A 17,929-nucleotide genomic window follows, 5' to 3' on the forward strand; every position below is an offset into this window, starting at 1 on the left:
CAGCCTGTGGCACTGCTGAGGTGTTATGGAGGCCCAGGATGCTTCGATAGCGGCCTTAAGCTCATCCAGAGTGTTGGGTCTTGCGTCTCTCAACTTTCTCTTCACAATATCCCACAGATTCTCTATGGGGTTCAGGTCAGGAGAGTTGGCAGGCCAATTGAGCACAGTAATACCATGGTCAGTAAACCATTTACCAGTGGTTTTGGCACTGTGAGAAGGTGCCAGGTCGTGCTGAAAAATGAAATCTTCATCTCCATAAAGCTTTTCAGCAGATGGAAGCATGAAGTGCTCCAAAATCTCCTGATAGCTAGCTGCATTGAACCTGCCCTTGATAAAACACAGTGCACTAACACCAGCAGCTGACATGGCACCCCGGACCATCACTGACTGTGGGTACTTGACACTGGACTTCAGGCATTTTGGCATTTCCTTCTCCCCAGTCTTCCTCCAGACTCTGGCACCTTGATTTCCGATTGTCATGCAAAACTGAGCAACAGTCCAGTGCTGCTTCTCTGTAGCCCAGTTCAGGCGCTTCTGCCGCTGTTTCTGGTTCAAAAGTGGCTTGACCTGGGGAATGCGGCACCTGTAGCCCATTTCCTGCACACGCCTGTGCACGGTGGCTCTGGATGTTTCTACTCCAGACTCAGTCCACTGCTTCCGCAGGTCCCCCAAGGTCTGGAATCGGTCCTTCTCCACAATCTTCCTCAGGGTCCGGTCACCTCTTCTCGTTGTGCAGCGTTTCTTTGCCACACTTTTTCCTTCCCACAGACTTCCCACTGAGGTGCCTTGATACAGCACTCTGGGAACAGCCTATTTGTTCAGAAATGTCTTTCTGTGTCTTACCCTCTTGCTTGAGTGTGTCAATGATGGCCTTCTGGACAGCAGTCAGGTCGGCAGTCTTACCCATGATTGCGGTTTTGAGTAATGAAACAGGCTGGGAGTTTTTAAAAGCCTCAGGAATCTTTTGCAGGTGTTTAGAGTTAATTAGTTGATTCAGATGATTAGGTTAATAGCTCGTTTAGAGACCCTTTTCATGATATGCTAATTTTTTGAGATAGGAATTTTGGGTTTTCATGAGCTGTATGCCAAAATCATCAGTATCAAAACAATAAAAGACCTGAAATATTTCAGTTGGTGTGCAATGAATCTAAAATATATGAAAGTTTAATTTTTATCATTACATTATGGAAAATAATGAACTTTATCACAATATGCTAATTTTTTGAGAAGGACCTGTATATATATATATATATATATATATATATATATATATCCGTATGATCATACAGGGGGGAAAAAAACCCGTGCTACAGTTGAGCTGGTAAAAGTTTTAATAAAAAATGAAATACACAGAAGCACCCATTATTACAGCCGCTCATGTACAAAATACAATTGTTTCACAGATCGAATAGATTTTTTAATCCTCCAGTTTTAACTACTGTAACATTAAAAAGGAAAAATATACCTTTTATTTTGAAAGTGTAAAAAATGCAGTATATTCCAAATTAATTAATTTCCCAATTTATTACGTTTTTCAGATGCTAAAACCTGCCCAACTTTCACATCTCTACACGCAAAAAAAGAGATGGGCTTGCTTTGCTTATTTGCTGGTGTGATTCCAAAAATTTAAAGAGACAGTTCATCCAAAAGTGGAAATTCTGTCATAATTTACACACTCAAATCGTTCCAAACCTGTGAGATATTTTGAAGAATGTCGGTAACCAAACAGTTTCTGACCTAATTGACTTGCATATATACATTTATATATTTCACAGGGATCAGAAAATGTTTTGATTAACAACATATTCATGTTTGTAGCGACTTGAGGGTGTGTAAATGATGACAGAATTTCCATTAATGGATAAACTGTCTACGCAACATTTTAGGCTTAAAATACAGCCTTAGGAAAGCCATATTTGTGTATTAAAATGGCAAATACTAATAAAAATGAGTCATTCAGTAGTTACAATGTACGAATCTTTGTAGTCGAGGGAACGTGCATCTGTTAGCACATCTGAAAGAGCAATACTGTATATATGAAAGGAAGTGACATCACAGCACTTTGAGGAGTAACACATGACAGGAGACGTTCAGGATCAAAGCTAAACCAGCATTAACAGTAATTCCTTCCACAACATCCTTTAATTCCCACAGATCCAAGCGCAAACTTACACACGGCACATTCCCGCTGATCAAATCAGCCCTAATTACAATCCTTCCCATAATCCCACACTCCTAACTTACACAAACCTTCAAAACATCACAGACCCTTGACACGCAACAAACCCCTAGGAATAAAACGTAACAGCTTTTCATTGAGAAACATGACTGCTCTGTGCACTTCGTTCTCACCATATGAATCATGAAAAATCACTAAATATTGTACAAAAATACATTAAACTTTTTCACTTAGTGGTCAAATTGCATGGAAACTGCTGATGATTTACAACAAAAAAAGGTTTAAAATAAATCACAGCTGTCCAGTTCTAGTCACAATGTCATATTTCGAATGTTCACAGTGTTATTAAGACAATTTCTATATGTAAACAACAGTAATGCAATTTAATGAGTAAATGTAGTCAATCGTTCTCTTGACGTTTGATTGCAGCATGGATTGTGTGATTAGCATACGGCCCAGATATCAGCACACATTTCCACACACACGCATATATTTACACATATACAGACTGCAAATAAATGAGCTCAAAGAGCAAGTGTTATCACAGGTCAGTTAAAAACTCCCAGTGCAACTAACCAGTGGTTTACCCATGAACGCCCGATGTAACGGTTTAAAACTCTGCAGCGGATTAAAAAAAAAAAAAGAAAGAAAAAAATTCACATTAAATGAAAATTAGTCCCAACATTTAGTATGTTAAAACAGTACAGAATATAAAAATATAAATAAAATAATTAGAATAAAACTATCTCCTCTGGTTGTTTAGGATGAAGTCTTCTGTTCAGGCTGAAGTCACTACAGACAAAAACAACAAGCAAAGTTACAGAGATATCACACTTAGAAACAATTCACACCTTTGAAATAAAAATATATATATATATCACTTGTGAAAGGAAACAAAAAAAGCGAATAAAAATAAGACACTTTAAATAAGAAAACAAAAAAAATTAAATAATAATAAAAATAAAATCAATCACTTATGAAATAAAACAAAGCAAAAAAATAGAACAAAAATAAATGACACTTTAAATAAATAAAATTAATTAAAAAATAAATAAAAATAACTTTTGAAAAAGAAAAAAGTAAATTAAAAAACTAATTAAAACAAAACAAATGAATAAAACAAAAAAAATTGAACAAATAAAAAAAATTCAAACAGCATAAATAAATAATTGTGTCACTTTTGAAAAAAAAAAATTTGAACAAAGAAAGAAAAAAAGAATTTCACACCTGGAAAAACAAAAAACAAATTGAAACAAAATATAAATAAAACAAAAACAACTAAACAAATAAGTAAATAAATAAATAAACAAGAAAAAAAAAGTACAAATAAATAAAGAGTTGCAGTCTGTGTTTATGTGGTGTGCTCACCTCCTCCTCCTCCTCCTCCTCCTCCTCCTCCTCCTCCCTCTGTCCCACAGCTGAGGTTCTCCTTCCCCGGGGGAGACACTCGCCCTCTCCTGTCCACCGCAGGCTGGCTCCCCAAAACCTTCCTCTGCGTTTAAACACAGCGGGATTTTATAGTACACCTGCATCTCTTAGTAACTACCAAAAGATAGATGTCTTAGAGTTAAAGGACACACATAATAGCTTGTGTACAAAGAGATCTGACCTTGATGAGTCCGCCGAAGGAGCGCGAGCGTGTGTGTTTTTTACTGGTAGGAGTCGTGTTCTCACTGGCAGGAGTCACGGGGGTCGACTGCTTGCCAAGCTGAAATCAGATTACAGCAAAAATGTGCAACAAGATGAAAAAGACATCAAACAACCACAAAATAAATACGTGCAATAATAGAAAAAAAAGCCACCTCAAGGGGTCTGTTGCCATTAGTATCATAATAATTAATAATTACACTAGTCAACAACAATAAGTTAAGCATGCTTTATTTTTAAATAAATCACAAATTATAAATCACTACAAAAAGTATGTCCTATAATAATAGCATGATCTATTTTGCATTTTAAAAAACAAACAAAAAAACAAAAATAATTACTAATTATTATAATAATATGGATAAATTATTTTGTTGGGTTTAAAAAAAACTAAAATAATTTATGCAAAAAATGTGTGCTAACAGAAAAAAAGGCATATAGAGGAATCTGCTGCCATAAGTATAATAATACTTATTATCTTAATAATGATGATAATAATAATAATAATGAGCCACAATTAAAAAAAAAAAATATAAATCACAAAATAACTAAATTAAATGACTGTCCACCTCCAGGGGTCTCCTGCCATTACTATAATATCATTAACAGTAGTGGTATAAATAAGAAGCATGATTTCCCCACAGAGCCTCTTCATTTTTGGGTCACATTTGGTGCCTTCGTGGTCAAAAGTGACCGAAGACTTGAAATGTAACTTCTTTTTTTTCTTCAGGAAAATCAATGTAATATATTTTTGTTCAGTCATTTTTTTATTATTATTATTATTTAGAATTTTGAGGGGATTTTATAATATTATGCAATATTTATAACTTTTTTTACAAGCTATTTTTTCCCAAAACAATTCACTACATTTCAATAAATGCAATGCTTCGGATTAAAATAGAGTCAACGACTTTAAAATCATTCAACTAATTACATCAAAAATATATAATTTACATTTTTTTTAAAGAATAAAAGCAACCTCAATGATCTACTACTGTCATTAGTATAATAATTATAATAAAAATCACAATGTATGTTTAGTTGTTTTTAATAAAAACAGATCAACCCCGCCCACTCCCAGAAGACGTTGTATGCCCTCACCTGTCTGATGAGTTTTTTCTTCTTGGCGGAGTGTGGCATGTTGTCGGTGACGTGTTGATAGAGCTCTCGGAGCGCCTCTTCTGTGTGATTCTCTGAGTCTAACGCCACTGGTGCTCCGCTCCTCTTACACGCCGTCACCAGAGGAGAGCCGCTGACCGCCAGCAGCTCCAGATCATCCTGCGGCCAGAGAGAGGAGCATCAGCAGTCCTCAATACAGGACCGATAACTGCAGTCTAGAAGCAAACTCACACCTGTACATTTACATATGCTTCAATCAGAGCTTAGATTGGCTTTCGAAGGAGCATACACGACACAAACCTTGGAGTGAATAATTTTGGTGTTGGCGAACTGAAGTCTGGCGTGTTCCCGCAGATACACTGGTGCCTTTACATGAGAGAAGACAACAGAAGACCGTTTCATTTCACAATCAGGGAGCAAAACACACATAGGCATCTTTTAAACGTTACGTCAGTGTGGTTCTTGTTAACTAAAACTGTCAAAAATTGTCTTCAAGAATTGAAATAAACAAAATATGAGATTTTTCAACTTAAACTAGTCAAAGCTCGACATTAACGCTTGTCCGGGACAAGTGGATTTTTTGAAGGGGCAGCTGAAGAACAAAAGAAACTCAGTTAATGCACAGTAAAACATGCAAAATGTGGAGTTTTTACATTTAAAATATACCATAAAGCTTAAAGGTGCAGTGTCTGATTTTTAGTGGCATCTAGTGGTGAGGTTACGAATTGCAACCAACATAAGTTACGGTGGGACAGGAAAATATGTCATCGTCCAGCCCGTTCTCATCCTTTGGCGTCATACATGTGACGCTTTGGACATTTCGTTGAAATCTTACGCACATGGCATCCTTTAGCATCAATATGAGACGCAGAACCCAAGGCGTCATACAGGTGACGCTCGTCTAAATCCAACGCACATGGCATCCTTTAGCGTGAATATGAGACGCAGATCCCAAGGCGTCATACAGGTGACGCTCGTCTAAATCCAACGCACATGGCATCCTTTAGCATCAATATGAGACGCAGAACCCAAGGCGTCATACAGGTGACGCTAGTCTAAATCCAACGCACATGGCATCCTTTAGCATCAATATGAGACGCAGAACCCAAGGCGTCATACAGGTGACGCCCGTCTAAATCCAACGCACATGGCATCCTTTAGCATCAATATGAGACGCAGAACCCAAGGCGTCATACAGGTGACGCTCGTCTAAATCCAACGCACATGGCATCCTTTAGCGTGAATATGAGACGCAGATCCCAAGGCGTCATACAGGTGACGCTAGTCTAAATCCAACGCACATGGCATCCTTTAGCATCAATATGAGACGCAGAACCCAAGGCGTCATACAGGTGACGCTCGTCTAAATCCAACGCACATGGCATCCTTTAGCGTGAATATGAGACGCAGATCCCAAGGCGTCATACAGGTGACGCTCGTCTAAATCCAACGCACATGGCATCCTTTAGCGTGAATATGAGACGCAGATCCCAAGGCGTCATACAGGTGACGCTCGTCTAAATCCAACGCACATGGCATCCTTTAGCATCAATATGAGACGCAGAACCCAAGGCGCCATACAGGTGACGCTCGTCTAAATCCAACGCACATGGCATCGTTTAGCGTGAATATGAGACGCAGATCCCAAGGCGTCATAACCGTACCCTACCCCAGACCTAAACCTACCCATAACAGTGCGTGTGCATTGACGCTAAAGGATGCCATGTGCGTAAGATTTCGACGAAATGTCATATGGCGTCACCTATATGACGCCAAAGGATGAGAATGCGTTGCATCGTCTCAGACAGCAGAGAGTAGCCAGTTCAGCAATGAGGTTTCTTTACAAGGATAAATTAAGAAATTATGTTTACTTAATTATTCAGTAAAACTATATGTTATTGGGAATATTATTGTTACTTGTTCATCATTGTGTCAGTGTTTTATTCGCTGAACTAAGCTTCCTTCCTTGCACGAAAGAGCAACATAGTAACGAAACACGTTTGTCCGTTTAGGGCTCCTGTAGAAACATGACGACACAATAAGTCGACCTCCATAGAAGGGGCGCCCGCGGTTATGGAGATATAAATGTCTCATTCTAAGGTAATAAAAACATAATGCATTATGTAAGGTCTTTATACACCACTGTGATCTTATATTGCATTTCTGTCTATAGATCCTCTAAAATATTAAAATATTACACATTGCACCTTTAAGCAACATCGCGCGACCAAGAGTGGCGTTTTCCTGAACACCATCACGATTGAAAATGTGACACTGATTTCATAAGACCGTTTTTCATATGACAGTTATAAAACAAGTAGTTAGTTTAAGTAACTTACATTTAGACGCAATATTGACTGTTTTTGTTCCATTTCAGCCACAAAAATAGTTTCAAACAAAGATCACAGCAGAACCGTAGCGCATTCACAGCAACACTGACCGTGTTTCGAATTAATGGGTTATTGCCAAGGCAACATTTCTAAGTTGTTCAACTAATATTTGGATTCTATTTTATATCAGCTTTATTCAATTTTACAGAAAGGTTTTTAATAGCTTTGGTTTCAGTTAGCTGAAGAACTAAAATGAATAAACCTGAAATAAAAATTAATTAAAGCTAAATAGAAATATTAAAAAAAAAAAAATATATATATATATATACAGTAAAAGTGACAAAAGCACATAACAAAATTAATAAAACAAACTAATGAAAATATATAAAGGCTCATTCAAAATATGAACAAAAACTATAATAGAAATAGAAATAGTACAAGAAAAAAAGGCTTATTGTATCAGATAAAAAGGCTGCATTTGGAAAAGAGAGAAAAAGTACCCGAAAGATCTTCTGTGAATGTTTGATGAGAAAAGCCATGCCGCTGTTTAGCTTCTTCAGGTTCTCCTGAAGGTCACTGGCATTCATCTGAAGAAAGCAACACATGAAACATGACGTACGCTCGGACGTTTAACAAGTAAAAAAAAGGCAAACCGGCGCCGTACGTTCTTGGGCCAGATGACGTGTGGGGCGAACATGAGTGCGAGGTTGTGCGCAGACATCTTGTTCTTGTCCTGCTGTTTGGCGGTGTGATAGAGCAGGTCCAGCAGGAGCTTGAGGAGCGTTCGGTTAGCCGTGGGCAGCAGGAGCAGGAGCAGCTGCAGGGCCTCGATCTGACGCTCCTTATCCGGCAAACTCGTCTTATTCCCTCGCTCGTCGAACAGGTTCAGCTCTGCAGAGAGGAGCAGATGGAGCGCGTTCAGGGAATGATGGACAGCAGTGGGTGAGGTGTTGGGAAAGCGGACGAACCTGTGATCTTCAGGTGAGCGTGTAGGTGTCGGTGCGTCAGCAGGGGCTCGGGCAGTTCTCCCAGAAAGCCTTTGAGGAGCGTGGCCACGTCATTGGGATGGAAGTCACCGGAGGCGAAGTCAATGTCGGCTCCCCCGTTGAGCTGCTCCCGCAACGTCTGCTGTCTCAGGCTGTTCCCAGGGACCCGGAAAAGACCCTCTACGTGCAGATCTGCCGGAAAACAACCAGAACGTCTCAGTTTCTTGGGCTGCACGACATTGGAAACAACGGACACTGCGATATATTGTTTTTCTGCAATATACAGTATACTGCGATAGGAAAACAATTTCACCAGATGACTTAACCCTCTGGTGCTTTTTTATTTCAATGAAATAAATGTACTATGTTTTGGGTCAATGACGTTTTTTTATTGTACTAAATTATACTTATGCAGTAGTTATAACGCATTCGCGTTTTGAGCATAGATATGAAAATTGTCATACATTTTGAATGCTTTAGAGTACAGATTTAAGTTTGGTCTCTTTTTAAAGACACTTGGCAGATTACTGCTGAAGTGAAAAGTTAAAAAAAATGTTAAACAAGTTTAATTTTATAGTTATGAAAAATACAACCAAAAAACTACTATTTTCAATTTTCATATGAAATATATATTTTTAAAAACATGTTTTACTCTAAATCTGTGAGAAATCCAAAGCCGGAAATCTAAACAAGTTGTGTTCCAAATTTGAGGTTGAAATGTCAAAAAATTCACCTTCAGTAGGATTTTGTTTGGGCGCAGTACCAAAAGTTTCCACTAGATGAAATTCATCTCACATTCGTTTCCAATGCGCTCATTTTTGACTGCGAGAGCACAGGTGTGACTATTTTTTACAGGATCATTTAACCTTTTTGAACCATTTTTTTAACATAGAAAGTGCCAAAACATTTACCAAGTTTCATATAATTCCGATGAAGCCAAAAAACAAAACAAAAAAAAAATGTAAAAGATGCTCAGATAACTTGTATAGCTCTATTCAGAAAGGATAAATAATGATTTTGTAGGGCAGTACATCGGCATAGGGAAAAAAACGCTTACAAACAAGCGCGAACAAGGGCTGCGCGATTATAACTCATCGATTATTTCCCTTGATATTCTAATTGCTAGATATTCTTATTAATTTATATTAAAACACTTTTGTGGGGAGCAACAGCAAGTCATATTCTTTATATAGATTAAGAAATCCAAACCGGTTCATAGAGGGCGCTGTTTAAAAGCAGAACCTGCTCTATAAAACCGCCAAACAACAGGACAAAAACAAGATGTCTGCCAGCTGGACATAAGGCATCTTTGGTCACTAATATTACTATGGTCAAAAATTGCAAAACACCAAACAGGTCAAACTGTTGCATCCCCATGTTTCTCTCGCTTGCAGCTGCTAGATGCTAAAAAGTTGTAAAAAAGTAAAAATCGCAGTTTTGTCTCGGAGTGAACTGTTATATCAGACTTCTCTTGTAGATCGGTCAAGGAAAATTAAAATTATACGAGTTTTCCTTTTGTATTAAGCAGCAAAAAAGTTGAAGCACGGCGTGTTTGACTTCATTTGCCTTACTTGACATTGCACATGCAGCGATTTAACTATGCACACGTGTTGCTATTCAGTGTAATTCCACGAGCAAAATCCACCAAAATCATTTGAAAAGCAATCAACGCAATCAGGAATTTTAAGTAAGAGCAACACATTTTGGCTTAATTTCGCTAACGTGACCCGACCGTTGTTCTTGATTAAATATCCTGGACTTACTTTTGCTGAGGTACACGATGAGTTGATATATGTGGGCTATTCCTTCCTCCGTGAGAGGCATGCCAAACACAACACCTTTATCTGCCAAATAAAGAAAAGATGTAAATCAGTTTTTTACAATAAAACATCTCTCCAGTCTCCAATCATTTTTTTAGCTTGCTCACTGGGAAATGGAAGGCAATATTCCCTGTATAAATTATTCTTTATTTGTTTTAAAAACGGCTAAATAAATAATACATTTGACATCAAAATGTTTCTATTCAGCTGTATAAACTTAATCTATATAAACTTTTGAAAAAAATTTTTAAATATGCTGTCAGCTTAATACAAAATATATTCCTGAAAATATTTAAATAATTTGTCTTAATTTATTAAATGTGTCATGGAATATTGCAATAAATAATACATTTGACATCAAAATGTTTCTATTCAGCTGTATAAACTTAATCTATATAAACTTTTGAAAAAAATTTTTAAATATGCTGTCAGCTTAATACAAAATATATTCCTGAAAATATTTAAATAATTTGTCTTCATTTATTAAATGTGTCATGGAATATTGCAATAAATAATAAAAGCAAAATGAAATCCATACATAAATAAGGCCCGAAATACTTCCACTTATTTTTTCATGTAAAATGTTAAATACTCATTTAATGATAAACCTAATGAATTATGAAATTAAATATACCTTAAAAATAAATGTAATGTATTTATTTGTGTAAAATGCAAAATTTGCATCATGTTGTTTTTCATTTCAAGAATACACTACGGATATTGAAAGAAGTCTCCTCTGTTTTACCGAGGCTGCAGTAATTGATTAAAAAAAAATATAGTAAAACAGTAATATTCTGAGGGCCTTAGAAGACAAAAATGTCTGTCAAAAAAAAAAAAACTGTCACAAAATATGAAACTTTTGAGCACAAACTTAATTTTGGTCTCATTTTAAACAGCAGCCTTGACAGATTGTCAGATTATTGTTAAAGTGTAAGCACTAAAAACAAAAGTGAAACAAGTAAGAGGTTCAAGTTTATGAAAATGATTTATGAACATTATTTTACATAAAATGTATATTTAGTAAAACATGCTGAACTCAAAAACTGCTAGAAAATCAAAGCAATAAATCTAAACAAGTCGTATTTAAAATTTGAGGTTTATATCTTTTTATACATTTTGTGTGCAGTGCCAAACTTTTTCTCCATTAGATGCCAGCAGGATTTGTGATTTGCAGTACAGCAGATTTTTCCCTCTCTCAAATATTACACACACACATTTTTTTTAGTACACACATACACCACACTCTGACATCCATACCAACACACTTGCAAAATTAAAGCTGCATAATTTATCCAATTGGCTCTATTATACACAGAAGCAGAAAACAGGAAAATAGAGAGTATTTGCTTTAAAACTGAGAAAATGACTCCATCTTGTAAAAAATAATAAAAGTTTCCATTATTTAAGCTTTGCCAACAGAATGAGAGCCTATTAACAAAGAGTGCATCATTTTTGCATCAGTTTCAATGGGGACATTTTTTCCTTAAGTGGAACTATTGTGTGTACCTAGTATAAAATAGATTTATGAAAAGAAATGAGGGTGAAATAGTAAAATTGCAATAAAAATAAACACCGTGCCAAAATGTATGCAGGCTATAACAGGCAAAATTATTAAAAAATAGTATAAAAAAAACTGAAAAAGACAAAATTACATTAATAATGTCAAATTTGTTGAATTACTTCTATACCAGTGTCTTCCTTTGATTTGGGAACCAAATACTGTTGGTCACACACTGAAACCAGTGAGGTCCTGACTTTTGTTTCACCCATTACTGTTGGCTTGCCGGTGATGAATCTAGAGCTAGCCGGTCAATAGCAGGGGCTGACGGCAGGAAACTAACTTGAGGAGCGATCAGAGAACTTCCCAAAACAGATGATGTAATTCTCAGTCTGAAGGTTGTTCAATAGATTCAGTCAATAGAGTCTGAAAGTCATCCCGCAGAAGAATCACCGGCGCCTCCATTATAAGCTCAAAGGCATATTGACAATGCACTGGTTGTAAATCTGGAATAATTTATGCAGGCAGAAATGGAAAAAAGCGAAATGGAATCCAACAAGAAAACTAGCTACAACTCCCCAAAACCCCCTGACCTTTGCGTTTGAGGAAGTTGAAGGAGCGGAAGAAGCCTCCGGCCGCAGTGCCGTTGGGAGTCTTGGGCTCCTCGTCCAGTAACTGTGAGAATTCGGCCCCCGGGAGGTCGAGGAGCCGCGTGATGTTACTCAGCACCAGCTCGGTGAAGGCCTCGGGTCGCTCGTGACGCAGCTTCTCCACAAAGAAGTCTGGGTTGAAGATGATGGGCAGCCGGGCGTCTCGACCACCACCCGCTTCTGACTCTTGACTGTTCACAACATTGCACACCGTGCCCCTGTGAACACACAAACAGGACTTAAAGGGATAGTTCACCCAAAAATGAAAATTAGCCCATGATTTACTCACCCTCAATCCATCCTAGGTGTATAAGACATTCCTCTTTCAGACAAATACAATTGGAGTTATGTATATAAAAAAAAATATCCTGGCTCTTCCAAGCTTTATAATGGGACTGAATGGTACTTGAGATTTTGAAGCCCAAAAAAGTGATGCGTTTGTGTGAGACAAATATCCATATTTAAAACTATATTATAAAGTAAAATAACTAGCTTCCGGCCAAACGCAGTCTTTATACTTGTGTATGAAACGAAACTTGTGAGGTCAGAAGTAGCGTAGTATGCAGAGCGAAGCGGAGCGGTGTGACGCTCTATGCGTGTGCGGTTCAGACGCTCACAGCACAAAAACTCACCCATAAAACAAATCCCACTACGACATTACATTTCTCTGTAGTAGGCTAATTGATTTCTGTTTAGATCGGATTTCTTGAAATAATGTATCAATAGTAGGATTATAAATGGCAGTTATGATATATGACATTCTGTGACCGTCTTTTTAAATGCATTAAATTAACTTTATCAGTTAAAAGAAAACATTGCCCTTTAGCAAACTTGTCTATAAAATGCAATAACTGACAAAGTAAATTAGATTTCCGCTATTTTATTTCCGTGAACATAACTGCTGTTGCAAAAAGAGGAAATGCATAAAGAACTCCACAAAACACATCTGGATGATCATGCCCATAAATAATATTTGTGTGTTGGCTATGGCTATATAGGTTGTTTTAATTGCACTGATATGATGATTGCATAACGAGTTAGTTTGTTTCCTTGTTTTAATAAAACGAGAGAACTAATTACTTCAACAAAATGGCCATAGTTGACTAAAACCAGAGAACAAATTTAATTTTGTGGCCATGATTTAGCCTACATGAGAGAATGAATTCTTAAATTCATGCGAGAGAAATCTTAATTCGTGGTGCAACCCGGTCACACTAAATGTGCTTTGTGTTTATCGTGCAATTTATACACAAAAATGAGTTTTTACGTGCATATGATATGCATGGGTAGGTTTAGCAGTGGTGTGGGGTACGCATGTATTATACGTTTGGTTAGGATTAGTGATGTGGGATACGTGTGTATTACACGCAATAAAGTGCATATCGTATGCACGTGAAAACTGCGTATCATATGCACGTGAAAACTAATTTTCACGTATAAAGAGCGGGGTACAATACAATAGCTACATTACCCATTTATCTATTATCGTAGGCCTATAGCTCACCTTTTGCTAATGTTTGCGTCGCACATCCTTGTGCTTTCTGCCAATGTGCCGCTTTAGATTCCAATATGAATCTTTGCTAACTCGCACTGTCTCTCCACACTCCCTTTCAATTTCTTTTCCTGCTCGTTCCTAACTCTGATTTTTACTGTGCATTTATGCGTAAGCCTTGCAACTTCACTAAAACAATATTTGCACTCCATGACATATTGCTCCACTCGTGCTTAGCTATGAAGTTATGAATTTTGTGCTGATGATTAATTGTCATATAAATAATTTTGATTAACAATTTAAATCTGTCGCTTACAGTGTACGCCTAATAAATGTTGTTTGTCTGGAATTGTATATAATATGATAGTAAACTTATAATAAAACAGACCCATATCATTTACATTAAAGCTGTGAAAATAATATTTATATAATTATTGCTCGGCAGCGATTAAATCAAATCAAATCATTTTTATTTATAAAGCACATTTAAAATAAACCTTGGTTGGCCAAAGTGCTGTACAGTAGAGTAGGAACTAGACAAGACAAAGTAACAAATACAAATAAACAAAATAAATAAAAGTAATTAATTAAGAAGCATACAAGTTATGGTACACTGAACGCACTGGAGAAAAGATGAGTTTTCAGCAGCGATTAGCATTCAGCTACTGTGGAAGCTGATTTTATATATAATGGTAGGGTGTTCCACAGCTTGGGGCCGGCTACTGCAAAAGCACGATCACCTCTACGTTTTAAACGGGATCGTGGGACAGCCAAGAGATGTTGGTCTCTTGATCTGAGTGATCTGGATGGATTATGAGTAGTAATTAAATCCGAGGGGTATTTGGGGGCCTGGTTGCAAAGCGATTTATAGACAAATAATAAAATGTTGAAATCGATTCTAAATCGGACTGGTCGCCAGTGCAAAGAACGAAGAATTGGAGTGATATGATCTCGTTTTCGGCTGCCAGTGAGCAAACGGGCAGCCGCGTTTTGGACCATCTGAAGACGTGAAATGGAAGCGAGAGGTAACCCAACATATAATGAATTGCAGTAGTCGATACGTGTTGAAATAAAAGCGCGAATAATCGTTTCAAAACCATTCCTATTTAAAAATTGCTTGACTTTGGCCAACCGGCGTAAATGATAAAAACTGGCTCTGACTCTGGCATTAATTTGCTTGTTTAGCTTAAGACTACTATCTAGATAAAATCCTACGTTTTTAACTTCGGAAGTAAGGTGTGGTGTGAGGGTACCGAGGTCAGTGCAATATCTCTCAGAGAGCTCACTGGGGCCAAATTGGATGATTTGTGTTTTCTCTTCATTAAGCAGCATAAAGTTGTTAGTGAGCCAGATCTTGAGTTCATGGAGACAGTCTTGTAGTCTCTTACATGCAGTGTTATCGTTATGTGTTATGGGTATGTAAAGGTGGGTGTCATCGCCAAGTCTACTCATAATTGACCCCAGAGGAAGCATGTACAGTGAGAAAAGTAGGGGTGCCAGAATTGAACCCTGGGGTACACCACAGTTGAGGTGAGTCGCAGAGGATAGATGACTACCTAATCTAGGAACGATTGAAACCATTTAAGTACTATACCTGAGATACCGATCGAACATTCTAACTGAAATAGGAGAATCTTATAGTCTACAATGTCAAAAGCTGAACTTAGATCTAAGAGTACTAAGGCCATGGTATCACCAGCATCTGTCGTTATAAAAATGTAATTTAGAACTTTTAAAAGGGCAGACTCAGTGCTGTGAAGAGGTTTAAAACCGGATTGAAAAATATCCGAAATAGAATTAATGTGTAAATACTGTTGGAGCTGTGTAAAACCGTTTTTTCAAGAATTTTGGATAAGATTTGGATAAGATTTAAGATTAATCGTATCCAAAATAAATGTTTGTGTTTACGTAATATATGTGTATGTACTGTGTATAATTATTTTGTATATATTAATACACACATATATATATTTAAGAAAAATTTGTTATTTATATATAAAATATTTATATTTTTATATAAAATAAATTGCAAATAAATATATATGCAGTAGCTATATAAATGCAAATATTTCATACATACACACACACCTGTGTGTATTTATACATACAAAATAATTATACACAGTACACACACACATATATTATGTAAACACAAACTTTTATTTTGAATGCAATTAATTGTGCCCAGCACTATTTATAATACAAAATAATGAAATTCTTGTAAAGAAAACCTTAGCAATATATATGCACAAAACTGCTTCACCTTTTATTAATTTTTGAAAACTGAAACTAAAATGAAATTTTTGTCATGTAATGCGACCAACACGCAGGATAAAGAATATATTATAGGAAATGTAAGTCGAGATCAATAAGTCTTTTTAAATGATCTGATAATTTAAATAAAACGAGGCGATGTTAGTTCACAATGTAGGCTAAAATATTGTGCAAAGCAGCTATCCAAAAATGTTTATAATTTTTTCATAATTATATTTGTAAACTGTCTTTACACTCATATATATCTAAGATGTAAGGAAAATATGTTATTGCTTTTTACTTGATGGTTTACACCACAATGAGATCAAGTTGAATTTGAACTTCAAAACGTTAGTATAACTTACCATGTGCGTTTTCAGACTAGATTTTTTCCTTTCTTTTAAAGGCCTTAAACTGTAAATGAACATATAATTTGTCATTTTATTCAGCAAAGATGGTGATGTAAGCCTTGAATGAAGAATCAAGAGCTTGAACTTGTGGTAAATTACTTCAGAGCAAGTAACGTAGAAGCAAGTATCAATATGATGGTGATTCTGAGGGTTTTAAGACTCAATAATGACTGTAATAATATCAAATCATCGGTTGTTCTCTATAATCGGTCTTGTTCTGTTGTTGGCATTTCACTTTACCAAGCTTTACCATGGTAAAACCACGCTTATAAAACATGTACGAATCTGTCTGAATCCTACTGTCAGTGTCACTTGAATTCATTCTAGTTTCGATGGCAGTGAAAAGTACAGTGATTGTTTCAGATGGTAATACCATGGTACTATCACACCCAGAAAGATTTACATTCGTTTCGCAAAGAAATTTACATGGTTTTATACGGCTCTTCAAAGAATACCATGGTATTACCATAACTTTGTGTTTATGCCCATTCAAAGTTACGACTTTAAAGAAGAAACTATATATCTAGATGTATCTATATAACTCTCTATATATCTGTACAGTAACTTAGGTTATGTAGCAGGAACTGTTGTTACAGTGTTATTTTTTGTGTTATATGCGTTTCATACTGTAACGTTAACATGCACAAAGCATTTCGTATGACACTAACGTTACGTTTCTACCTCGGTGCTCCTATCCAGCAGTTTCTTTGCAGTTATTCAAAAGTATCAATATTTTACTGTATTTTCAGACTATGTATATTAAACGAACATTTTTGTAAATAAATATTGGTTACCTTCTGTCTCGTTTATTTACATCGGTGTCTTTCTCCGCGGCCATCTTTCATCTTCAGTTTGAATCCTCCGCTGCCGAGGCGTTAACCGATGCTTAATCATGATTGGGCAGTGAGGGGAAAGTGGGAGGGGCTCTGGAGCCAGGCGGGTTTTCTGAGCGCTGATTGGTCTGTTCAAATGTCTGCAGTGTGCGCTACAGTTCTGGGATCAGCCATCTAAAGACAGTCTTCTGTAGCAGCCAGGGGGTTGTTATTTAAATGTGTGTGTGTGTGTGTGTGTGTGTGTGTGTGTGTGTGTGTGTGTGTGTGTGTGTGTGTGTGTGTGTGTGTGTGTGAAAGTGACCCTTTAAAATTTTACAATATTATTTTTATATGAATATTTCTTATTTTTTTTATTATTGCTAAAATGTTAACACATTCAGGTGTTAAGCAGCTAAGCATTGTTAGTGGGATTTTATGAGCATTTATAGAAATGCAATCACTGCTGCTGTGCAGAGCAATCATATATATATATTTAAAATAAAAAATAAATAAAACAAACATTTGATTCAGGCAAAAAAATGACAAAAAATTCACACAAAATATGTATCACACAAAATATGTATCATCTACTGAAAATCTTATGATAGTGTATAAATGTTTGCATGGTCAATTAAAAAAAAGTGTTCAAATGTCTTATAATCAGAAATAAACCGCATTAATGGAATAAATAAATAAAATATACATATAAATTAATTAATTTATGAGAATGTAC

At 36.4% G+C, this 17,929-nt stretch overlaps 1 protein-coding gene across 2 annotated transcripts; it reads right to left on the reverse strand.

Annotated features, from left to right (window-relative positions):
• Positions 1-1,313: 1,313 nt before the first annotated feature.
• arhgap19 (Rho GTPase activating protein 19) lies at positions 1,314-17,258 on the reverse strand. Of its 2 annotated transcripts, XR_013203410.1 has the most exons (12): positions 17,179-17,258; positions 12,173-12,447; positions 10,025-10,105; positions 8,244-8,453; positions 7,940-8,166; positions 7,776-7,862; positions 5,246-5,311; positions 4,928-5,104; positions 3,789-3,887; positions 3,548-3,671; positions 1,889-2,971; positions 1,314-1,675 (listed from the first exon to the last, which is right to left on the reverse strand). XR_013203410.1 is itself a non-coding variant. In XM_077227011.1 (11 exons), exons 1-11 carry the CDS (start codon positions 17,220-17,222, stop codon positions 2,958-2,960), a joined length of 1,404 nt encoding a protein of 467 aa, XP_077083126.1. In that variant the 5' UTR covers positions 17,223-17,249; the 3' UTR covers positions 1,314-2,957. The 2 variants fall into 2 exon arrangements, 1 of the variants encoding a protein (XP_077083126.1); XM_077227011.1 differs by having other exon boundaries at positions 1,314-2,971; positions 17,179-17,249.
• Between the last annotated feature and the right edge of the window lie 671 nt (positions 17,259-17,929).

This window comes from Siphateles boraxobius, unplaced genomic scaffold (genome assembly GCF_051911475.1).
Source record: "Siphateles boraxobius isolate OS27281-9 unplaced genomic scaffold, OSU_SipBor_1 13, whole genome shotgun sequence".
Classification (NCBI taxonomy): domain Eukaryota; kingdom Metazoa; phylum Chordata; class Actinopteri; order Cypriniformes; family Leuciscidae; genus Siphateles; species Siphateles boraxobius.

Coding starts and splice junctions, on each gene's coding strand:
- arhgap19 (XM_077227011.1), bottom strand. CDS start 17,222: ATGGCCGCGGAGAAAGACACCGATGTAAATAAACGAGACAGAAG. Junction 8,167..8,243: donor CGCTCACCTGAAGATCACAG/GTTCGTCCGCTT, acceptor TCCTCTCTGCAG/AGCTGAACCTGTTCGACGAG. Junction 3,888..4,927: donor AGAAAAAACTCATCAGACAG/GTGAGGGCATAC, acceptor ATCTGATTTCAG/CTTGGCAAGCAGTCGACCCC.